This window comes from Trachypithecus francoisi, unplaced genomic scaffold (assembly GCF_009764315.1).
Source record: "Trachypithecus francoisi isolate TF-2019V2 unplaced genomic scaffold, Tfra_2.0 Lachesis_group10, whole genome shotgun sequence".
In the NCBI taxonomy this organism is placed as follows: Eukaryota; Metazoa; Chordata; class Mammalia; order Primates; family Cercopithecidae; genus Trachypithecus; species Trachypithecus francoisi.
Window position 1 is genome coordinate 116,295,971 of NW_022681455.1, and position 25,792 is coordinate 116,321,762.

Consider the following 25,792-nt stretch of genomic DNA (forward strand, 5'->3'; position numbering starts at 1 on the left):
GCGAGGGTGAGTAGGTAGGAAAGGTTGAGCAGTGACCCCACTGTTTGGACGAATGGAGGCAAGATGGCGCATTTCCGGGTTCTTCATCACCAACTTTTCCCGTGTGCGCGAAAATGCAGCTGGCGCCCAGGAAGGTAATCAGGCATGCGCCAGGTGATATCAATCCGAAGAGACCAAGATTTACCTGGTCGCACCTGCAGAGCCGCTCCCCTCCCCGACATGCCCATGCCCTGCCTATTGCCCTTCCACTCCTAGAAAAGCCGCTGTCAGCAGGCGCGCTGGGGCGGGCTTCCTCAGCCTCTATTTTTGTCGGGACTGTATCAGGAACTCCGCCCAAGACCCCTGCCGGGCGACTTTCTTGGTCTCCTTTGCCGGAGGCCGACAGATTTCACCCACACACCTTCTTCCCTGAAGCTAGATGACCAAAGAATAAATTGGCAGTTTTGCTTTTAGGCTTGCCTACTCGCTGGTTCTTTTGTGCTCGCTCTGGTGGTCTTAGAAAAACAAATCAGTTGGTGCCGAACCTGGGAGGAGACCCCTCCTCAGGCCTCTAAGGGTTGAGGAACCTCCTGCTCCCATGCCACAGACGGACTAGGACCTGAGACCCGCTTCCCTTACTCTCATGGCCTCTCTGGGGTAAGTGCCCTTGTCTCCTCTTTACCTCCCTCGGCCAAAAATCCTGCGCAGGTCCGAGGCTTACTTTTGAGCCACGAAGTGGCTCGGGAGACCCGTTCAGGACGGAGACGTCCGTCGCCTGAAGGTCATCTCCACCTTGGCTCCAAGAGCCTCCAGTCTGTCTCTGGAGATTTCAAAGGACGCTTTGAAGCCAGGCAGAGATCTCCATTGTGTAAGTAAGGAGGAAACAAATGGGAAACCCCCAGTTCAAATTTCTAAGGAGCACCCCTTTAGGGTGCCTCCTAGCCAATTTAAAAACCTTATAGCGGTCAATTTTCCTTTCCACTGTGGCATGGCCCCAATACAAACTAGATAATCAGTCTCAGTGGCCACCAGAGGGCACTTTAGACCGTAAGGTTCTGATTGACCTCAGCAATTTTTGCCAGCGGCTAGGCAAGTGGTCTGAAATTGATTACATACAAGGCTTTTGGGCCTTACGCTCTCGTCCCGACTTGTGTAGCCGGTGTTCTTTGGTTCAGGTTATACTGGCCAAGGACGCCGGCTCACAGGAACCCGAAAAAGAGGAGTTTTTATTCCTTTCTGTTTAGCCGGAAAGGAACCTAGGGTTTCCTTCTGTCTCCGTACCCTCACCCCCGCCCTACACTCCTCCTTCATCCTCCTTCATTTTTCAATCAGTTCAACTTTCCTACTCTACTACTGAAAATATAAATTTAGAGTGTATGAAGGATTTCCTCCAATTACATGATTCTAAATTGTCATATATAAAACACTTTATAATAACATTTTTTAATGAAGATATAAATTCAAGTAAAATACAAAGGAAACAAAAATAAGGAAAAAATTACATAGTTTTGATACTTCATGAGACATAATTAAATTGTTCTCAAAGTTTAGCTGAACAACTATAATGTTTTCAAAACCCTGTTTTTTAAATACAAAAGAATACCCTAACACAGAGTCTCATAATGCCCTGGCGAACACCAATTTGATGCTTTAAGATTTTAATGTATTGTTAACACATTTTCAAACTCAGGTGAGTTTAGAAAAGTCTTCATATTTAATTCCTTCCACTCTGCGTCCTTTTAAAGGGCCAGTTTCAATGACGATAGTAGCTGAAAAAGTCTTCTCATTGATGGATTCAAGGGTACCTTCATTTCCTCTGTAGCCTCCATTTAAAACTAGAATTCTTTTTCCTGGTGCTGGAATTACTGTCTCTAAATGAGTCTGGTCAAGTTTCAGCTTGTCTCCAGAATCAATCATCTTCACAACAGCTGTGTATTTGTCAATTACTTCCTTAACGATACCCTTTTTCTTATGATATTTCTCTCCCAGTTTTTTGGTTATAATTTTCACAATAATTTCAGGCTGTAGCCAGTAGTCTGTTCGGGCAGTTCTTTTCTTTTCCTCTTCAGTCTCCATGATTTCATCCAGTGCAGATTTCTTTTTCTTTTTTTCTTTGGACTGAGCTGAGCTCTGGGCAGATTGTTTTCGTTTCACTGATGCTGAACTTCCTACTGTCTTCAGTGCACTTGGTCCCAGAGTACTTGACTTGGAAGACATTGCTCCGGATGAACTGCATGCTCCTTTACTCAAATTAAATGTGACTTTCTCTTCATTTTCTCTGCTTAATTCCGTAAAAGTAGGGGCCTCCTGCTCCTTCCCTTCCAGGCCTCTTCTTACTTGTTCTTCAATAAATTTGGCAGTTTTTTCTTCATCATCAAGGTCCTGCTTTTTCTTTTTCTCCAGTTCCAGTTGCCGGCGAATGGCTTCTGGGTCCCTGTCTATGTACTGAATATACCAGCCTTTTGGTGTCTCATCCACTTTGCAAAAGCCTTCTCTGCCCAGCCACTTAGTAAAATCGGTCAGAGTTTCCCACTGAGTTGCATTCATATGGATGTGCTCTCGGTGGCTGATGTATTCATTGTAGACAATGTTGTTGTGGACCCTTTTAGTACCAAAGCGTCTCCTGAGAAGTTCTAAAAAGTCATTTCGGAATTCCTCTGAAAAATAATCCATGAACTGCTGAGGATTTTCTGAAGCCAGCAATAGTTGTCTCTGATGAGATTCGGACATAGAATGACACTTAAAGCCATTCTCGTCCCGGCACTGCTTCTGGCACATCTGGCAATACCAGCGTAGTTTCTGCAGGCCCTTGGACTTGATCCTGTTGGCGATTGCCTTGGGAGTAAGAAAATCCGACTTCCCCATGGCGACTGTTCCCCACGGCAGCAGTCACTTTCTGGACTCTAGTGCCCAGCAAGTCGGAAACGGAACTTGGCTGGCGGCGGTGGGCAGGACAAATCCCAGCTGAGAGGCGAAAAGAGGTGGGGCCTGGGAAGACTGGGTTGCAACGCTCGCGACACTCCCCTCCTCTTCTTCCTCTTCAAAATATTCCTCTTCATGCTCTTCCTCAAAGTCTTCTTCCTCTTCCTCCTCCTCTTCATCACTGCTGTTGATATTAATAACCGTCAAATCCTCTTCCAGGGCTGGGGGTCCTCCCCCACCAGGAGTCCCTTCAGGGACCAACCGGGGTAGAGGGAGCGTCACAGGACCAGGAACAGGCGGGGGCGGAGGTGGGGGTGGCGGGAGAGGCCCGGGGGCTGCAGGAAGTTCTTCAGGCTCCTCCTTGGCTGGCACAGGAGTGCCCCACCCTGGGAACGGGTGCCACGTCCCAAGGTGACCCCCTTTCCCAGGATCCTGGGAGCTCCTTCCAGCTCCTACATTTGGACGACGACAGCTGAGGGTGCCGAGACTCGGGGACCCCCATCACCCTTGCCGAAGCCGTGGGTAACTCTCCTGGTAGCGGGTAAGACAATTTTTAAATCAACAGCGGGGTTACTTATTCTATTTTGCTGTCCTTCTCTGGACCTAGCCTTCCATCCAATCCACTCCTTAATTGCTGCCTGGTCAACAACTACTTTGAGCACTTGTTCCTCATTCCCAGCTAGAAAGGGCCCCCACCGAAAGCAATCAGTGGTAATCAGTTCAACTTTCCCCCACTCGCCTCAAACTTACTAAATTTTCTTAATTATTTCATACTCCCCAGCCTTGCCAGGACTATCCTTACTATCCTTCTGGGTTTTGTCCGTGTTCCAACGAATGCTTCCATTCCTCATTCCTATACTAATACTGTGTCTTATTTTATGTTTTGCCCCCATTTTGATCAAGTTTCTCTGTGTCAAGATTCAAGAAATCACTCGCGTCACCTTCAAATGTTTCTTCATCCGTGCGTCCAAGTGCCAACCATAGGCCCCGACCTTAACGACGCCCCTTAACAGCAGGAAGTAGCCAGACAGATCACGGCGCCCCTTTATCACTATTACCAATAAAAGGTTGGACTGTTTGGATGAACGGAGGCAAGATGGCGCATTTCTGGGTTCTTCATCACCAACTTTTCCCCTGTGCGCGAAAATGCAGCCAGCGCCCAGGAAGGTAATCAGGCATGCGCCAGATGATGTCAATCCGAAGAGACTAAGATTTACCTGGTCGCACCTGCAGAGCCCCTCCCCTCCGCGACATGCCCGTGCCCTGCCTATTGCCCTTCCACTCCTAGAAAAGCTGCTGTCAGCGGGCGCGCTGGGGCGGGCTTCCTCAGCCTCTATTTTTGTGGGGACTGTATCAGGAACTCCGCCCAAGACCCCTGCCGGGCGACTTTCTTGGTCTCCTTTGCTGGAGGCCGACAGATTTCACCCACACACCATCTTCCCTGAAGCTAGATGACCAAAGAATAAATTGGCAGTTTTGCTTTTAGCCTTGCCTACTCGCTGGTTCTTTTGTGCTCGCTCTGGTGGTCTTAGAAAAACAAATCACCGACATTCATGTGCTATGGCACATTTGAGAACATACCAAAGAGGAAATGAAACTGATGTGAAACAGAAATTTCTGTCATAAAAACAATTTGCATGAAACGTTCACAGTACTAAAAAAGCAGATGATTTAGGACAATTTTAACTTTTACCCTGAAAATAAATGTTTAAACCATTCATGATGAAACAGGAAGATGACACTGTACTATTGGATCCAATGGGACTGTGTGTATGTGTGTGTGCATGTGTGTGTGAGTAGTTGTGATCAAATTCATTTGACATGCAGGTTGAATAAGTGAGTCACTCTCCCCAGTACACAGGGGGGCTGCCTCTCCTAGCAGCAAATTTTCTCATGGGTTACTGCTATGTTTTGGATGTCCCCTCTAAAACTGATGTTGAAACTAAGTTCCCAATGTGGCAGTATTGAGAAGTGGGCCCTTTAAGAAGTGATTGGATCATGAGGGCTCTACCCTCATGAATGAATTATCCATTCAGGGATTAATAGGTGAATAGGTTAATAGATGAATGGCTATCATGGAAGTGGGACAGGTGGCTTATAAGAAGGTAAGAGACACCTGAGCTAGCACAATCGACCCCCTCGCCAGGTGATGCTCTGCCTTGCCTCAAGACTTTTCAGAGAGTCCGCACCTGTAGGAAGGATCGCACCAGCTGTGGCCCCTTGACCTTGGATTCCTCAGCTCCACAATTGTAAGAAATAAGTTTCTTTTCTTCATGAATTACCCAATTACAGGAATTCTCTTATAAACAACAGAAAACAAGACAGTTACTGTATATCTTCATAAAACTAATTTTGTAGGATCTGAGGACTTTGTTATCCAAGAGAACACTTGCTCTAATTCCCAGGTTTTCTTCTCTAGTTCTGCAATTTTACTTAAAGAGAAGAATGTCAAGAAAAGGCACTAGTAATTAATAAATGCTGATGGATGATCCCTCTAGCATAAAACTGGATCATGGCACTGTTTTGTTATTCGTGCTGTTAAATCTGAATTATCAGTTTTAAAACATATCTGAAAAGTGATATCAGGATTCAATTACTGCTTATTTCATGGAGAACCAGGGAAGAAGAACGAACATATAAATGTGTTTTTAAATTTCTGTTTAATGCACATCACTGTTTCATGTGATAATGTGTGGATTCACATGCCCCAGCTTAGGAAGAAAAGCAAACTCATCCAACAGTGCTTCTTGTTGTGTTCATTTGCACACTAGAGAATGATGACTTCTCTTTGTTAGAGCCACCAAGTATACGTAAATTGAAGAAAATAAATTTGTGATTGGATTAAGTACAACCAATACATTGCTAGGTGATAAGAAATTCCACTGGGAGATTCATTCACTGTTGCTACTGAGTGGATTTCACAGAATGGCGATTGCAGGCAAATTATGTTTCCTGCCTGGTTGCTGGGATCTAACATTCTACCTAGAAACAAGCCAGTTTCCATTGGTTGGGGCTAACCCTATTTAATAATAATGATAATATCCCTTATAACATTAAAGGTTTAACTATTGGTAGGCTTTTCATTTAACTGGAGTTCAAGAAAGGAATATACAATTTAAAAAAGTTTATTTTGAAATAGTTTCAAACTTAGAGAAAAATCACAAGGACTGCACGAATAACTCCCCCCACCGCCTTTGAAGGAATAATGATAATGATATAATAATGTGTTTTTGATTGCTGGCAGGTATTTCATTTGGAGGCATATCTGTGATTGGAACAGGAGTTGAGATGTCAAATGTATGATAAGAAAGTAAATCCCTCAAATCGTCTTACAGTGAAAATGTTAACAACAGTAACACTACTCTTAAATTCCTTCTAGTTTTCAATAGAAAGGGCCAGTAAGTGAAAGCGCCTTTACATTTTTATTTTGGAACAACTCTGCAATTTCATTTTGATTTCATATTTCTAGTAATAAAGCTTCTTCAGACTCCACGTTCTTATTTCTGGGCATACATTTTATTCTTAAGAATTGTAGTGATGGACAGGAAGCTAAATTGGAATGACTAATGTATCGATGATTAATTTGATAATTATAATGGTGTCCAAACATTTAGAAATTACAGTATTTCGTCAGATGTATTTTTAAAGAGCCACCTCTGTGAAAAGAACAGGTAGGCAGGCCAGCTTTCCCCTGGCTTATAACCCCTTTCCCTGGATTGTAGAGCATCTTTTACTTGGTCTCCTGTGAGGGGCCAGCAGGTTGCTCTGCTCTCTGTGGGGTTTTTGTTTGTACCAGACTCTGCAATAACAGGCCCAGGTTTTGCAGCTCTGATGACTCTTTTTGGTGATGAAGCCAGAGGGTACTAGCACCTCCTCGTGGTCATACGTGTAATCGGACACTGCCCTTTGTAATAGTGATGATAATGACAGTGTTAGTGCCAAGCCACTTTAAAATGCTTTTAGTTCCTGGCAGATATTTTATTTAGAGTGATTTCTCTGAAACTAAATGCGAGTTATGGAGGTTTAATATATTTTAATTAAGTAAATATAAGGTCTTATTTTAGTAATGGAAGTAATAAATCAACAGCTCCAACAAGTTTAGAGCACTACTTCACAGGATGTATTTATTCAGAGATATGTTTGTAAAGAAGACAAAAAATGAAGACGGCTTTGACTTAAAAAAACTTTTTTAGGTTCAGGGGCACATGTGCAGGCTTGTTATACAGGTAAACTGCGTGTCATGGGGGTTTGGGGTATGGATTATTTCATCACCCAAGTAATAAGCATAATATCTGATGGGTGGTTTTTTGATCCTCTCCATCCTTCCACCCTCCACTCTCAAGCAGGCCCATGTGTCTGTCGTTCCCCACTTTGTGCCCATGTGTTGTCGCTGGTTAATTCTCACTTGTAAGTGAGAACATGTGGCATTTGGTTTTCTGTTCCTATGTAGTTTGTTTAGGTTAATGACCTCCAGCTCCATCCATGTTGCTGCAAAGGATGTGATCTAGTTCTTTTTTATGACTGCGTAGTATTCCGTGGTGTATATGTACCACATTTTCTTTATCCAGTCTACTGTTGATGGACATTTAGGTTAGTTCCATGTCTTTGCTGTTGTGAATAGTGTTGCAATAAACGTATGTGTGCATGTGTCTTTATGGTAGAATGATATCTATTTTTTTGGGTATATACTCAATAATGGAGTTGAGTTGTTGGGTCAGTTGGTAATTGTGTTTTAAATTCCTTGGGGAATTACCACATTGCTTTTCACAATGGCTGAATTAATTTACATCCCACCAGCAGTGTATAAGCATTCCCCTTTCTCTGCAACCTTGCCAGCATCTGTTATTTTTTAACTTTTTATTAAAAGCCGTTTCAACTGGTGTGAGATGGTATCTCATTGTGGTTTTGATTTGCATTTCTCTAATGATTAGTGATGTGGAGCATTTTTTCATATGCTTACTGGCTGCATTAAGTCCTCTTTTGAAAAATATCTGTTCATGTTCATTGCCCACTTTTTGATGGGGTATTTTTCTTGTAAATTTGTTTAAGCTCCTCACAGATGCTGAATATTAGACCTTTGTCAGATGCATAGTTTGCAAATATTTTCTCCCATTTTGTAGGCTGGGTTTTGACATATTTTTAACTGAATAAATTCCTAGTGGTTACTATGATAATGTGACGATAATAAACTCTACCATGATATATTTCTTGATGCTATTTTTTTTGAGGAGGTTTACACATAATCCAGTCACTTGCTTAGCCTGTTTAATTTAGATATACTTCGTAGCTCTGCCAAAGAGGACTTACCCTTCTGTCATGTATGAATGAGCACAGCATGAGAGATACCGGATGACAGTCCTTGAGTTAGATATTAAAACATACAAGATTATTTTTTATGTGCCTTGAACATGTGAATTCACAACTTTCACTTGAATCATTGAGGTAGGTGTGTCATACAGGTTAAGAAATGCATTTATATTTTTCTTCTACTTCCCTGGTTCTCTATGAAATGAACTGTAATATAATCTAAAATCAGCTTTTGATATTATAATATTATTTTAAATTTGATAATTCAGGTCTAGTTAACACTGATAAAATAGTCCCATGTTCCAATTTTATGCTAGAAGGATCATTTCCTGGCATCTAGTAATTACTAATGTGTTTTTCAGGGTCATTCTTCTTAAGCAAAATTAAACAGGTAGAGAACAAAAACTGGAAAATAGAAAGAAGTCGTGCCCTCCTGGAGGAAGAAAAAAGCTCTCAGTTCCCAAAACTCTGTGGTAAAATCAGTTTCATGAGGACCCATTGTATATCCATGAGGACCTTTTTATGTGGGAGAGGCAGCCCACTGTGTACACATCTCTCCTGGTGAATCCAATGGGCATAGTTTCAGCTGACTTTGTTTCATCAAGTATGATTTAAACATTTATTTTCAGAGTGACAGCCAAAGTCATTTTGCTCCAAATTGAAGTATAGTACTTTTTCAGTTCCATAAATGTTTCATATGAAATATTTTTTAGGATAAAAATTTCTATTTTATGTGAGTTTAACTTGCTCTTCAGAATAGTCTCAAATGTACTATAGGATAGTGATGGATGTAGGGGTCACTGCTCAGTCTTTCCTACTCCTTTTCCCTCTCTAAGTTGGCATCTGGTAGTGAAGGACTTTTAGCATTTCCGAGCTCTGAGCTCCATAGGGCTGACATTTAAGAAGCTTTGGGGACTCAGTTTGCTGGTGTGGAGTGGGATAAATAGCAGTGAGTGGAGGAGAGTGGAGGAGAATGGAGGAAAGTGACATCAGGTCAGACAGCAGGAGACACTGGGGAGGGAGTAGCCCTAAGGGGAATTGTTTTGGGTTTCCCACCTGCCTGGATACTGGCTCTTCCCTCTCTTCTACTCCTTTCCCAGTCAGGTTCACTGTGATTGAATTATGTTTGGACAGGTTTTAGTTTTATTTCTCTTTTACCCTAGACCCAGATTTGAGAGATGGCATTGCCATGACCCTGGCAGATTGTTTTTCTATTCTTTTTATTGAAGCATCCAACTATTAAGTTTGAATTGTCGGCCGGGCGTGGTGGCTCAAGCCTGTAATCCCAGCACTTTGGGAGGCCGAGACGGGCGGATCACGAGGTCAGGAGATCGAGACCATCCTGGCTAACACAGTGAAACCCCGTCTCTACTAAAAAAAAATACAAAAAACTAGCCGGGCGAGGTGGCGGGTGCCTGTAGTCCCAGCTACTAGGGAGGTTGAGGCAGGAGAATGGCATCAACCCAGGAGGCAGAGCTTGCAGTGAGCTGAGATCCGGCCACTGCACTTCAGCCTGGGCGACAGAGCGGGACTCTGTCTCAACAACAACAACAACAACAACAACAACAACAACAACAAAAAGTTTGAATTGTCTCTTCCTTTAATTCTGTGTATTTTTGCTTCATGCATTTTGGGACTGTGTTGTTAGGTACATACACTTTAATTATTGTTATATCTTCTTGATTAATTGACACTTTCATAATGATAAAATATCCTTCTTTGCCCTAATAATAATTTTATCTTAAAATGTTTTGTCAATTTTGTCTGGCATTAATACAGCTACTCCAGCTCTTTTGGTTATTGCTGGTGTAGCTTTTCCATCCTTTCATGTTCCATTTATTTGTGTCTTTAAATCTTAAGTGCCTATTGTAAATAGCAAAAAATTATGCTATGTTTAAAAAAATCCATTCTCCAAATCTCTTCCTTCTAATTTGACAGTTTAATCCACTTACTTTAATATAATTACTGATAAGATAGAATTTATTTTTTGCTATTGTGCTATTTGTTTTCTATATGTATTATGTCCATTGTATTCCTCAGTTCCTTGATTCTTGAATGCTTTTGTGTTAAATATATATTTTATAGAATACCATTTTAATTACCTTTCATTTCTTTTAAAATATATATTTTTAGTTATTTTATTAGTGGTTGCCCATGGTATTATAATTAATATTTTAATGTTTTAAAGAGACAGTGTCTTGATCAGTCACTGAGGCTGGAGTGCAGTGGCATGATCATGGCTCGTTGCAACCTCAGGCTCCTGGGCTCGGTGATCTTTCCACCTCTGCTGCAAGTAGATAGCTAGGCATGGTGGCATATGCCTATAGTCCTAATTTAAAAAAATTTTTGTAGAGACAAGGTCTCCCTGTGTTGCCCAGGCTTGTCTCAAACTCCTTGCCTCAAGTGACCCTCCTGCCTCAGACTCCCAAAGTGCTGGGATTACAGGGATGAGCCACCATGCCCAGCCCAATATTTTAATTTATAACAATCTAGTGCAATATAATACCAACTTAATTTTAGTAGTATACAAAAGTTTATTCCAATATAACTCTGTTTTCTTCCTTCTCTTATTAACATTTATTCTTAAATAGGTTTTTAAGAGATGGAGTCTCACTGTATTGCCCAGGCTGGTCTTGAATTCCTGGGCTCAAGTTATCCTCCTGCTTCATCCTCCCAAAGTGCTGAGATTACAGGCATGAGCTACCATGCCCAACCTACCTTCCTTCTATATGCTGTTGTTTTTACAAATTAGATCTTTATTGCTTGTGTACCCATCAACATAGACTTACAATTACTGGTTTTTGTAGTTGTCTTTTAAATCAGATAGAAGAAAAGAAAATAACTATAAACAAAAATACATTTATGCAGTCTTTTATATTTAACCATATAGTTACCTTTACCAGTACTCTTCATTTCTTCATTCGGGTTTGAGTTACTGCCAAATATCCTTTCATTTAGGCCTAAAAGAACTCCTTTAGTATTTCTTGTAGGACAATTGTGCTAGCAACGAATTCTCTTGGTTTTTTAGAAGTCTGGAGATGTCTTAATTTCCCCTTCAATTATGAAGCATAGTATTGCTGTATATAGACTCCTTGATTGACAGTCTTTTACTTTCACTACTTTGAATATGTCATCCTACTCTCTTATGTTCTCTTTTCCTTAATTTCTAATGAGAAACAGCTATTAATATTACTGAGAAGCCATTGTATATGAATCCCTCCTTACTTGCTGAAACCAAGTTTTTTAATCTTTATTCTTTAAGAGGTTGATTATGTTGTAGTGAGGTATGAATCTTTTTAGTTTATTACACTTGAAGTTCATTGTGTGTAAACCAATATTTTTCAACAAATTTGGGAAGTTTCCAAGCACTATTTCTTCAAATATTGGGTCTTGACATTTCTCTCTTCTCCTTCTGGGTCTCCCATTACATATATATTGGTACTTTCAACAATTTCCCACAGGTCTCTGAAGCTCTGTTCATTTTTCTTTATTCTTTTTCTTTTCTGTTCCTCAGACTGGATAATTTCAATTGACCAATTTTGAAATTTGTTGATTTTTTATGTCTTTTCATATCTGTTACTGAGAAGCTGTAGTGAATTTTTCTTTTCTGTTATTAAGCTTTTCAATTTTATAACTTTCATTATAAAGTTGAATTTTACAATTTCCATCTCTTTATTGATGCTTTCTGTTTGGTTAGACATTGTTCTCACAATTCTTTAGGCACACTCTCCTTTTGGTCTTTGGGCATATTTAGACTAAATGATTTAAAGTCTTTTCTAGTAAGTCCAATATCTGGGCTTCCTTTAGGACAAATTCTATTGATTGCTTATTTTTGTGTACGTGTGTTGGCAGTACTTTGTTTCTTTGCACAAGTCATAATTTTTACATTATTAAAACCTGGATGTTTTAGTAAGTATTATGTGACAAGTTTGGAAATCAGATTTTCCTACATGTCCATGGTTTGTTTTTATTGCTGCTTATTGGTTATTGTTATCTGTTTTGTTACTTACATTTCTTTTTTTTTTCTCTTTTTTTTTTTTTGAGACGGAGTCTCACTCTGTCATCCAGGCTGGAGTGCAATGGCGCCATCTTGGCTCACTGGAAGCTCCACCTCCCAGATTCATGCCATTCTCCTGCCTCAGCCTCCCACGTAGCTGGGACTACAGGTGCCCGCCACCAAGCCCTGCTAATTTTTTTGTATTTTTAGTAGAGACAGGGTTTTGCTAGGTTAGCTAGGATGGTCTCCATCTCCTGGCCTTGTGATCTACCTGCCTCAGCCTCCCAAAGTGCTGGAATTACAGGCATACGCCACCGCACTGGCTCTTACTTACATTTCTAAAGCAATTCAGTAAAGTTTGTATTCTTTGTCATGTGTGGGCATTGATGCCACTACTCAGTTAGCTTAGTGGTTAGCTAGTAATTAGACAGGTTTCCTTAGAGGTCTGGAATCAATAAGTCTTTCAGTTTGTTGAAGGGCTCTCTGTGCATATTGGGCCATGTCCTCAAAACTTAGGCAGCTTGTAACTCCGTCTTAGCCTTTACTTACTGCCTACATAGATCCTCAAGGTAAGCCAGAGATGAGAGCTGAGGGCCTTTCCAGGTCTTTCCTGAGCTTGTGCACTATCCTGGGAGTACACAAGGTCTTTTAGATCCCTGAGATTTTGTCAGAGCCTTCTGATGTCCTTCTAGACATCTTATTTTCAAACTTCTATTTTATTTTCAAGGTTTTTGGTTAGTCTTTTGTTTGCCTCAGCTGTTGTTCATCTCCTCCAGCAGCCACAAAGTTAAAACACTTGCTTGTAATTGTCTTCAAAAATAACATCGTCTGACAGAAATTCTTTGAAGTGAGTGAGCTCCAAGGCAGCCTCTTAAGGAGTTTTTCAAGAGAACCACCAGACAAATGAAAAATGATAATATTGGCTGGGCGTGGTGGCTCACACCTGTGATCCCAGCACTTTGGGAGGCCGAGGCGGGTGGATTATGAGGTCGGGGATCAAGACCATCTGGCTGACACAGTGAAACCCTGTCTCTACTAAAGGTACAAAAAATTGGCTGGGCATGCTGGTGGGTGCCTGTAGTCCCAGTCACTCGGGTGGCTGAGGCAGGAGAATAGCGTGAACCTGGGAGGCGGAGCTTGCAGTGAGCCAAAATCATGCCACTGCACTCCAGCCTGGGGATGGAGCAAGACGCCATCTCAAAAAAAAACAAAAAAGAAACAAAAAAAAAGAAACCAGGATAATATTTTAGAAATTATACTTTGAAAGAGCTTCATCTCTATTCTGGTTCCACTGATGACCGCTAGGCAGCACCAGAAATGCAGATAAGCATTTTTTCAAGGCTTTTTCTGAGCTAGAGAGTTGGGGGGTGGGACCAGGGAAAGTTAAAATGTCACAAAGTTGACTTTTCTTACAGCCATCCAGTCATTTTTCTTGAGTAAACTCTCCCCAGGTCACTGGAAGCTTTTAATTCATTTTTAAAAATTTCTACATCCACTTGAATCACACAAAAGCTTTTGATTCATTCCTGGAGATCTGCAAAAGGTAATTCTGACCATTTAAATAAAATTTTCATTGCTTTTCTGGAAAGGTGAATTTTTGAGGGTCCTTGCTCTGCCATTTTTGCTGATGTTACCACCATCAAGATTTTCTTGAGCAGGGGTCTGCAAACCTTTCCTAGAAAGGTACCAATTGTAAATACTTTAGAGATTGTGCTTCAGATTGTGTTTGTCTCAGCTACTCAACACTGCCATTGTAGTACAAAAATAGCCATTATAAGTATATAAATAAATGGCTGTGTTTCAATAAAACATTATGTATAGAAAAGTCACAGACTGGATTTGGCCCAAGGATCCTATTTTGCCAACCCCTCTTTTTGAAGATAAAAAACAACCTTAGAATCCCAGACCACACTGCTCTTTAGTCATCTTCTTTCTGTTCTCATGGAGGTTGTTTTTCTTCCAACTGAGATACACTAAGATGTTTAAACATTTAAGACATATTTAATTCTGCATTTTTACTATAATTCAGAAAATTTGTTTTTGTTGCTTTCAATGTATATTTACATTTTCCTCCTGAATTCACATTATTACTGCAACCAGAGAACCAAATCAGAATAAATTGATTCATTATCATCCAGAATATGGGGTATGTATTGGATTCCAAAGGAAGTAAAACAAGTTGAAAATATAACAAGTTTCAATTAACTTTATTTTTGTAGCATGTAGAACACTGTCTTACTTATATAAACTATCCAGTGGTTAAAAAAAGGTGCTGATCAGGAAATGGAGAGTGAATGGGAGCATTCATGGGAATATGTAGAAAGAAATCTTACACTAAATAAAACATCCAATAGAAGTTTTGATTGCAGACCATAGAGGCCATGTATCTTTTGAGTGAAAGGGAAAACTATTGGAGTTAAAAAGAATACAAAGAATACAGTTAATTTCCATATCACTGACATATAGTAGATTATCAAAAAAGGTAACACATAGTGAAAAACAAATTCTAATAGAATCCCAGTGAACTGTAAGGTAGGAGGTATCTTATCTCTAGGTAGGTAGTTGCTTACCAGGTATATTTTGATGACTACTACGAAGAGCCTGTAGATTTCCTTCTACTTCAGCTCTTCCTGTGATTTGATAAATACTTATTTCACAGGCCTTTTCCTGATGAGTAAAATAATGCAATATATGTGTAATTTTTTGCTGTCTACAATCATCTTCTTCCTGATTCCTAATTTGATTTAGACTTCCAAGAAGTTAGAATGTACAAGACATTGGGTCCCAGTAGAAAGAAAATGACAAATGTAAGTAATGGTGGAAAAAAGGGAAGTAAAATGACATTAGAGGAAGATTATCACATTTTGCAGTTTTACTTGTGGTCCTTCTAGTAGTTGAAATTCTTGGTCTCTAAGGTTTGTATCTGCTATCCTTGTCACTATCTCCTCCTCCTCCTCCTCCCCCTCCTCCTCCTCCTCCTCCTCCTCCTCCTCTTCTTCTGAAAGCAAGCAAGCAAGCTAGAAAGCAACAAGGCTATATAGTGTTGGAGCAGCCCTTCCACTGAAAACGACTATAAAAGAAGGATGAACTGTGAGTTTTTGACGGGATAGCAGAGCTACCAAAGCAGTAACGATGTGATGAAACAAATTCCCAGAAAGAAGGTAATCCTAGGATTTGAGCTCAATATTTGGCACAACTTATATCCTCAAGGCATTTGCTGATAGAGAAAGCAGGAGCTGGAGATTTCAGCTGAAAATCAGAGCAGAAGGCAGTGGCCAGCATCGGAGCAGAACATTTGCCAGTTTCATAGAACTGGAGAGAGGAATATTGAAGATCACAGCTAGACAAAGACTACAAATAATGTAAAGTCTTTAATAGTCTTTAACAAATAACTTAAAGACTTTACAAATAATGTAAAATGTTCAAGAAATTAAATGATCAAATAGAACATTTAAACAGGAACTAGAATTTTTATTCCAGTAATTGGATTTTTTATTCAATCCAATAAAAAGAATTGAATACCAAGTCTAGAACTGAAATATGCAGTAACTGAATATTAAAAATTCAATGGATAAATTTAACAACAGATTAGATGTAGCTGAAATGAGAAAATTAGCAATTTGGAGGATAAATCTAAGAAATATACCAATAGAGAAAGGAAGAGGCAATGTAATGGAAGATAAAAGACCAAAGAGAGAATGAAAAGTCCATCATATATGTTATTATAATCCTTGAAAAAGAGGAGAGAAACCATAAAAAAGAAAGGAAACTTGTATCTGAAAATCTATATGCTGTTACTATCAAGTTATTTGTTTGTAGGTATATTACTCTTAAGCTTTTAAAGCACTTTATACAAGTTTTATAATACCTTCCAATATTTAAATTTTTAGTATTTTAATGTTAAGTAGATTTTTGTCTTTAACCTATTCTAATTACAGTAGATTAAAAATAATTGCATAGTGAAAATGTATTGTTTTACATTGAAAAGTCATGGATAATTAAAAAGAATTACAAATTAAACACTAAAATTATTAAAACGCAAAAGTTTCTTCCTTTTTTATTTTTTTTACTGAGACAGGGTCTTATTCTGTTGTCCATGCTGGAGGAGTACAGTGGATAATTAAAAAGAATTACAAATTAAACACTAAAATTATTAAAATGCAAAAGTTTCTTCCTTTTTAATTTTTTTTGCTGAGACAGGGTCTTATTCTGTCGTCCATGCTGGAGGAGTGCGCTGGTTCCATCATGGCTGACTACAGCCTTGACTTCCTGGGTTCAATTGATCCTCCCATCTCATCCTTGTGAGTAGCTGGAACCACAGGCACAAACCACCATGCCCAGCTAACTTTTGTATTTTTTCATACAGATGGGGTTTTGCTATGTTGTCCAGGTAGGTCTCAAATTCCTGAGCTCAAACAATTGTCCCGCCTTAGCCTTCCTAAGTGCTGGGATTACAGGTGTGTGCCACCACACCCGGACATTTTTTTTTTTTTTTTTTTGAGGCAGAGTCTCGCTCTGTCGCCCAGACTGGAGTGCAGTGCCGGATCTCAGCTCACTGCAAGCTCCGTCTCCCAGGTTTACGCCATTCTCCTGCCTCAGCCTCCCGAGTAGCTGGGACTACAGGCGCCCGCCACCTCGCCCGGCTAGTTTTTTTGTATTTTTAGTAGAGACGGGGTTTCACCGTGTTAGCCAGGATGGTCTCGATCTCCTGACCTCGTGATCCGCCCGTCTCGGCCACCCGGACATTTTTAAAAAATTAAATTTAGTTAATTTTTTTGCAGAGATGGGGTTCTCATTTTGTTGCCCTGACTTCAAGTGGTCCTCCTGCATCGGCCTCCCAAAGTGCTGGAATTACAGGCATGAGCCACCACTCCAGGCCCATGCAAAAGTTTCTAAATAAAATTTGGCTACATTTTATGCCTGAGTACATAGAGTTTTGTTGCTGCTGTTGTCATCAGTGGTGGGGAGTTAACACTTCACAAAAACTACTACTTATAAAATTATCAACTATATAATTATTGGACAAAATAATATATTTCACTCTATAAATAAACAATTCATTAGAACTTGAAGGAATTTAGAATATGGAAGAGATGCTTCTGCTGAAATAAGGAGAATGTGAAATACCTCCTCACGGAACGCTGTCATTTTCACTTATCATTTCCAAATATTAGGAAAGAAGACTCTGAGTAGATTATAGTCTGATACATAATGGCATAATGATAGCTGTTAAATAAAGAAACCACATGTAATTATCACATTTTGCATGAGTCAGTTGCTTTTCAGTCTCACTAGAGCTGAAATAAAAGTATTTTAAGTCTCTTTAATTTTCCCATTTTGACCCTGGGATATACTCATTTGCCCGGCAAGAAAATTTCCCCTAAATGGCTCTAGATGGAGAGAAGAGGGACAAAGGGAAAGCAAATACGAAGATATATAACAAATAGCTTGGATTATACGTGAAGTAATTAACAAACCAATGTTCCCCAGAGCTGGCAATCCACTCACAGAACAAGAATTCACATGTGCATTTAACAAATAACACAACCAGTTATGTATAAGTCTGTGCTAGATCCATTTGGATTCACAGAATACAGGCATTCAATGAAATGTGGAAGATGTTAGTTCTAATTTCTGTCCAAAGCCTAAATCCTATGGAATATTCCAGGCCCATGTGCAATGGGAATCTACTTGAAAGCATCCAGTGATCAGAAACACACTAGCTCACTTTCAGATGGAGTTATTTTCACAAAGTTAGAGACAGTGTGACAATACTTGACTCCCTGAAATTTTCAAATGTTGGTCTTTGTTTTCTTTCATGAAGCTATGCAAAAATTATATAGTTCCTACATAAAATAGCATACTTTCTGGGATCTGTAAACAGATATCATGATCTTAAGTCTTGTTTTCTCCAGGCTAAATATATTTGCTTTTAAAAATTAATATTTATATAATCCAGTTTTTGGGCAGTTCAATATCTGGTTTACTTTATCCTAGATTCATCCAAGTTTGTCAACATCATTTGTAAAACAAAGTGCTGACATTTAAACACAATACTCTGTCCAGTTTTATTTCTCTTTCTCCAACTAGATAAGATTCTAAAGGAATTGGAGGAGAGGAGACTCCTTGTAATGAATAGAATTAATGAGAATCTGGAAGATCTTGGTAGTAAGTTAATGAAGGTGTATGTATTTTTCTCTCAATATGAAGAAATAAAAATATCAGAAATTTAAACAAAGAAACTGCTCACTTAGTTTATTATCAAAATAAGAATACAGTATAATGTGGCATAATTTTGAATAATCTATGGAGAGGAAGAGTAGAAGCTCCATTTGATTAGATTCTAAGAACATTTCCCATCAAAAGAGTGTGTTGAACTTCTGAGAAGGAAATCTAATTATAGCATACTATGGCTCTTGAGCAAATTATACTTACATAGTTAGTTTTAAAATTAAGTATGTTTCTTGTGGTTTCAATGAGGTTGAAGTGATATTTTTCAATGAAAACTAATTTTTTTTTACCTGTGTATAAGCAAACAAGATTTAATTATGGCTGCTTAATGCAAATACCATTTACTGTGGTGATAGACAAGCGAAATTCTATTTGAGAGAAGCTGGGAGGTTGAGGGGGGAGTTGCTGAATTAAAGAAAACAATAGGGTTGTTAGTGTCTTAATTTTGCATAATGGGGAACAAAGATATATATTATCTGAAGTTAACAGAATAACTGTGAGGTATATCTTTTATTTATCAAACTGGTAAGGCAATAGTTACATAAATTTCTCAATCTATAAATAATATTATAATATATAATATAAATATATACACATTAAATATTATATATAATATTTTTATTATAAATACAACAATATTTATAATGTAGGGACATGTTTCTGATGAAGACAACTGGGAGCAGACAGGTCCATTATCACAGGACTGTGTATTATTTGTATAGTTTTTGGTATACTTGTAGTACTTTGATAAAATTATAAAACATTAAATGAAAAATACCCGAATGGGATTAGGTGTTTTCCGGTTCCGCCGTCCTCTTTTTCTTCACCGAGGCTGCTGAGCTGGTTGGTGGCGGCGGTCGTGCGGACGCAAACATGCAGATCTTTGTGAAGACCCTCACGGGCAAAACCATCACCCTTGAGGTCGAGCCCAGTGACACCATTGAGAATGTCAAAGCCAAAATTCAAGACAAGGAGGGTATCCCACCTGACCAGCAGGGTCTGATATTTGCCGGCAAACAGCTGGAAGATGGCCGCACTCTCTCAGACTACAACATCCAGAAAGAGTCCACCCTGCACCTGGTGTTGCACCTGCGAGGTGGCATTATTGAGCCTTCCCTCCGCCAGCTTGCCCAGAAATACAACTGCGACAAGATGATCTGCCGCAAGTGCTATGCTCGCCTTCACCCTCGTGCTGTCAACTGCCGCAAGAAGAAGTGTGGCCACACCAACAACCTGCGCCCCAAGAGGAAGGTCAAATAAGGCTCTTCTTTCCTTGAAGGGCAACCTCCTGCCCAGCCCTGTGGCCCTGGAGCCTCAATAAAGTGTCCCTTTCGTTGACTGGAGCAGCAAAAAAAAAAAAAAAAAAAAAAAAAAAAACCGAATGATTTCAAAACCTAATCAGTTCTGGTTCCAAAATGGCAATGTAGAAGCAAGCTGGCTTCACTCCCCTGCCCAGAAAACAAAAAGCAAATATGTAGTGCTGAGATGATCACTAGCAATATCCCAGAATTCATCTATGGGAATGAGACAGTTCCCAGGGCCATGGAGAAGTGGAAAAAATCTAAGCATACAGTAAGAGAATTGGACTTCCATATCCATAACACCCTTCCCTCTCATCTGTCCACCACCAAGGCATGCAGGAAATTTCCCCTTGATTCAGGGTTTCTACACTGGAAAAAGCGAGGTCAAGGTGGACCACCACCTTCCACACCATCTTGGTTCGCTGGCAGGATACCTTAGTGACATAGTGAGACCCAGTTTCTTAGACACAGTGAGACCCAATTTCATAGGGCCATAGAGACCCAGTAACATACTGACAGTGAGTCTCAGTTTTTTTTTTTTTTTTTTTTTTGAGACGGAGTCTCACTCTGTCGCCGGGGCTGGAGTGCAGTGGCCGGATCTCAGCTCACTGCAAGCTCCGCCTCCTGGGTTCACACCATTCTCCTGCCTCAGCCTCCCGAGTAGCTGGGACTACAGGCGCCCGCCACCTCGCCCGGCTAGCTTTTTGTACTTTTTTTTTTTTTTTTTTTTTTTAGACGGAGTCTCGCTCTGTCGCCCAGGCTGGAGTGCTGTGGCCGGATCTCGGCTCACTGCAAGCTCCGCCTCCCGGGTTCACGCCATTCTCCTGCCTCAGCCTCCCGAGCAGCTGGGACTACAGGCGCCCACCACCTCGCCCGGCTAGTTTTTTGTATTTTTTAGTAGAGACGGGGTTTCACCGTGTTAGCCAGGATGGTCTCGATCTCCTGACCTCGTGATCCACCCGACTCGGCCTCCCAAAGTGCTGGGATTACAGGCTTGAGCCACCGCGCCCGGCCTTTTTGTACTTTTTAGTAGAGACGGGGTTGCACAGTGTTAGCCAGGATGGTCTTGATCTCCTGACCTCGTGATCCGCCCGTCTCGGCCTCCCAAAGTGCTGGGATTACAGGCTTGAGCTATCGCGCCCGGCCGTGAGTCTCAGTTTCTAAGACAAACAACCCCCACAAAAAACCCCCAAAATATAGAAAATCAACAAAATGAGAAGTTGGTTTTTTTTAAAAGATAAATAAAATTGACAAACCTTTAGCTAGACTAAGAAAAAAAGAGAGAAGACCCAAATAAATAAAACTAGGAACAACAAAAGGAGACAGAACAACTGAGACTACAGAAATATAGAGTCATTAGAGATGATTCTGAATGATATGCGAACTGGAAAAATCTAAAAGAAATGGATACTTTCCTGACCCACCAAGACTGAGCCATGAAGAAACAGAAAATCTTAACAAACCAATAATAAGTAATGAGATTGAAACCATAATAAAAAGTCTCCTATCAAAGAAAAGGCCAGTACCCATTGGCTTCACTGCTGAATTCTACCACACATTTAAAGAATAACTAATACCACTTATACTCAAACTCTTCAAAAAAATTGAAGTGGAGAGAACACTTCCAAACTCATTCTATGAGGTGTACATGAACCTGATACCAAAACCAGACAAGGACATGACAGAAAAAGAAAACTACAGGCCCATGTCACTGATGAATGTAGATGTAAACATTCTTAACAAAATACTAGCAAACCAAATTCAAGCACACATTAAAAAGATCATTCAACATGACCAAGTGGGATTCATCCTATGGATTTAAGTATGGCTCAACATATGCAAATCAATAAACATGATACTTCACATTAATGGACCCAAGAACAAAACTCATGATCACTTCAATAGATGTCAAAAAAACATTTGATAAAATTCTACATCCCGCCAGGCACAGTGGCTCACACCTGTAATATCAGCATTTTGGGAGGCCGAGGAGGGCAGACTGCTTGAGCCCAGGAGTTCAAGACTAGCCTGGATAGCACAGTGAAACCTTGTCTCTACAAAGAAGACAAAAATTAGCCCAGTGTGGTGGCAAGGGCCTGCAGTCTCAGCTACTTGGGAGGCTGAGGTGGGATGATTGCTTGAGCCCAGGAAGTCGAAGGTGCAGTGAGCTGTGATTGCACTACTGCACTCCAGCCTGGGTGATAGAGCCAGACCCTGTTTAAAAAAAAAAAAAAAAAAAAATTATTATTTTTTTTAAAAAGGAAAAGAAAAGGAAAAAGAAAAAAATCTATATATGGCCGGGTGCGGTGGCTCAAGCCTGTAATCCCAGCACTTTGGGAGGCCGAGACGGGCGGATCACGAGGTCAGGAGATCGAGACCATCCTGGCTAACACAGTGAAACCCCGTCTCTACTAAAAATACAAAAAACTAGCCGGGCGAGGTGGCGGGCGCCTGTAGTCCCAGCTACTCGGGAGGCTGAGGCAGGAGAATGGTGTAAACCCGGGAGGCGGAGCTTGCAGTGAGCTGAGATCCGGCCACTGCACTCCAGTCCGGGCGACAGAGCGAGACTCCGCCTCAAAAAAAAAAAAAAAAAAAAAAAAAATCTATACATTTTCCATGACAGAAGTCCTAAAAAAAAACTGGGTATAGAAGGAACATACCTCAAAATAATCAAGGGCATATGTGACAGACCCACAACTAACGTACTGAATGGGGAAAAATGGAAAGCCTTTCCTCTAAGATCTGGAACACGATAGGGATGCTTACTTTCACTACTTTAATTCACCATAATGCTGGAAATCTTGGCTAGAGCAGTCAGGCAAGACAAAAAAATCAAGGGCATCCGAATAAAAAAGAAGAAGTCAAATTAGCCTTATTCACAGATGACATGATCTTATTTTTAGAAAAAACCAAAAGACTCCATCGAAAAAGTATTAGAACTGATAAATGAATTCAGCGTAGTTGCAGGATACAAAATCAACATACAAAACCAGGAGCATTTATATAAGACAACAGTGAGCTATCTGAAAAAGCAAATAAGAAAACAATTCCATTTACAATAGCTACAAAGAATATAAAATACCCAGGAATCAATTTAATCAAGTGAAAGATCTATACAAGAAAAACTATAAAAGAGTGATAAAAAAATTGAAGAGGACACAAAAAAGGAAAGATAGTTCATGCTCATGAATTGGAAGAATTAATATTGTTAACATGGCAATACTATCCAAAGCCATTTACAGATTCAATGCAATCTCTATGAAAATATCAAAGACATTCTTCACAGAAATAGAAAAAAACTCCTAAAATGTACATAGAACTACAAAAGACCCAGAATAACCAAAGCAATCCTGATCAAGAAGAACAAAGCTAGAGGCACCATATTATCTGACTTCAAAATATTCTAGAAAGCGATCATAACAAAAACAGCTTGGTACTGGAATAAAAACAGACATATAGAATAACGGAACAGAATAGAGAATTCAGATATAAACCCATGCATTTATAGCCAACTCATTTTCTTTTTCTTTCTTTCCTCTTTTTTTTTTTTTTTTAAATGAGACAGAGTCTCATTCTGTTGCCAAGGCTGGAGCGCAGTGGGGTGATCTCGGCTCACTACAACCTCCGCCTCGTGGGTTCAAGTGATTATTGTGCCTCAGTCTCCTGAGTAGCTGGGACTACAGGCTTGTACCACCATGCCCAGCTAATTTTTGTATTATTAGTAGACATGGTGTTTTGTCATGTTGGCCAGGCTGGTCTTGGACTCCTAGCCACATGTGATCCATCTGCCTTGGCCTCCCAAAGTGATGGGATTACAGGTGTGAGACACTGTACCTGGCCTGTAATCAACTCATTTTCAACAAAGAAGATACAGTGGGGAAAGGACAGTCTTCTCCACAAATGGTATTGGGAACACTGGATAGCCATATGCAGAAGAATGAAGGTAGACCCTCATCTCTCACTCTATACAAAAATAAAATCAAAATGGATTGAAGACCTAAATATAAGACCCAAAACTATAAAACTACCAGAAGAAAGCTTTGGGGAAATGCTCCAGGATATTGATCTGGGCAAATATTTTTTTTTGTGTAAGACCTCAAAAGCACAGGCAACAAAAGTAAAAATAGACAAATGGGACTACATCAAACTAAAAAGCAGCAAAAGAAACAATCAACAAAGTGAAGAGATAACCCACAGAATGGGGGAAAATATTTGCAAACTATACGTCTGACTAGGATTAATAACCAGAATACATAAGCAACTAAAAAAACCTCAATAGCAAGAATACAAAATCCAATTAAAAAACAAGAAAAAGATTTGAACAGACGTTTCTGAAAAGAAGACATACAAATGACCAATGAGTATATTAAAAATAACCATCATTGATCATTAGAGAAATGCAAATCAAAACCACAGTGAGATATCATCTTAACGTAGGAGGCAGGACTTGATTCTAGAGGCGGGACTTGGGCACTGGACTAGATTGAGGACTAGCTAAAACAGGGCTGTGGTGGAAGCAGTTTTCTAATCAGATTCACCCACTAATGTGCCATATAAATTTACCATTGCCATGGCAACACCCGGGAGTTACTGCCCCTTTCTATAGCAATGACCGGATGACCCCAAAGTTAGTGCCCCTTCCCTAGAAATGTCTGTGTAAACCACCCCTTGATCTGCATGCAATTAAAATGGGTATAAATATGACTGCAAAACTGCCCTAAGCTGCTACTCTCTGCCTAGAAGGTAGCCCTGCCCTGAGGAGCAGTCACGAAGGTGTAACACTGCCTCTTCAATAAAGCTTTCTTCCACCTCCTGCTTGCCCTTGAATTATTTCCTAGGCAAAGTCACGAACACTGTGGGGCTCACCTGCCCTGCTGAATCAATCTTACCTTAGTTATAATGTCTTTTATCAAAAGACTAGAAATAACTGATGCTGGTGAGGATGTGGAGAAAGGGGAACTCTCAAAAGCTGTTGGTGGGAATGTAAATTAGCACAGCCACTATGGAAGACAGTATGGAGCTTTCTCAGAAAATGAAAAATAGAACTACCATATGGTCCAGCAATTCCACTACTGGAGATATATATATATATATTATATATATATGTATGATATATATGATATATATTATATATATAACATATATCATATATATATAATATATATTATATATATATGAAAATCAATATTATTGAAGAGATATCTGCACTCCTATATTTATTGCAGTACTATTCACAACAGCCAAAATATGGAATTAATCTAAATGTCCATCAATGGATAAATGTGGTACATACCTACAACAGAATATTATTCAGCTACAAAAAAGAATAAAATCCTGTCGCTTGCAGCAACATGAATGGAACTGGAGGCCATTATGTTAAATGAAATAAGCCAAGCATAGAAAGATAAATGTCTGATATTCTTGCCTGTGGGAGCTAAAAAAGTGAATCTCATGGAAACAAGGTGCTTATCAGAGGCCAGGAAGTGCTTATCAGAGGCCAGGAAGAGTAAAAGGGGGAAGGGAAGTTGATTAATGAGTACAAACATACAGTTTGATAGAAGAAATAAGACCTGGTGTTTAGACAGATCAGTAGAATGACTGTAGTTAACAATAATCGGCCGGGCGCGGTGGCTCAAGCCTGTAATCCCAGCACTTTGGGAGGCCGAGACGGGCGGATCACGAGGTCAGGAGATCGAGACCATCCTGGCTAACACGGTGAAACCCCGTCTCTACTAAAAATACAAAAAAAACTAGCCGGGCGAGGTGGCAGGCGCCTGTAGTCCCAGCTACTCGGGAGGCTGAGGCAGGAGAATGGTGTAAACCCGGGAAGCGGAGCTTGCAGTGAGCTGAGATCTGGCCACTGCACTCCAGTCCGGGCGACAGAGCGAGACTCTGCCTCAAAAAAAAAAAAAAAAAAAAAACAATAATCAACTATACATTTCAAAATAGCTAGAAGAGAATAATTTTAATGTTCTCAGCATAAAGAAAGACAAATATTTAAGGTGATGGATATTCCAGTTACCCAGATTTGATCTTTACACATTATATGAATGTA

The 25,792-nt window shown here is 40.0% G+C and overlaps 2 protein-coding genes across 2 annotated transcripts; one reads left to right on the top strand and one right to left on the bottom strand.

The window, feature by feature from the left end:
* Positions 1–1,599: 1,599 nt before the first annotated feature.
* LOC117088074 (DNA/RNA-binding protein KIN17-like) lies at positions 1,600–2,857 on the bottom strand. Its single transcript, XM_033219072.1, has one exon. It carries the CDS (start codon positions 2,842–2,844, stop codon positions 1,666–1,668), a length of 1,179 nt encoding a protein of 392 aa, XP_033074963.1. The 5' UTR covers positions 2,845–2,857; the 3' UTR covers positions 1,600–1,665.
* A 16,371-nt stretch (positions 2,858–19,228) lies between these two features.
* Positions 19,229–19,813, top strand: LOC117088075 (ubiquitin-60S ribosomal protein L40-like). The gene has a single exon (XM_033219073.1). The coding sequence runs from the start codon at positions 19,310–19,312 to the stop codon at positions 19,694–19,696; it is 387 nt and encodes a 128-aa protein (XP_033074964.1). The 5' UTR covers positions 19,229–19,309; the 3' UTR covers positions 19,697–19,813.
* The last annotated feature ends 5,979 nt before the right edge of the window (positions 19,814–25,792 follow it).

Excerpts from the sequence above, each read along its gene's own strand:
- LOC117088074 (XM_033219072.1), bottom strand. The coding sequence starts at position 2,844 with ATGGGGAAGTCGGATTTTCTTACTCCCAAGGCAATCGCCAACAGGATC.
- LOC117088075 (XM_033219073.1), top strand. The coding sequence starts at position 19,310 with ATGCAGATCTTTGTGAAGACCCTCACGGGCAAAACCATCACCCTTGAG.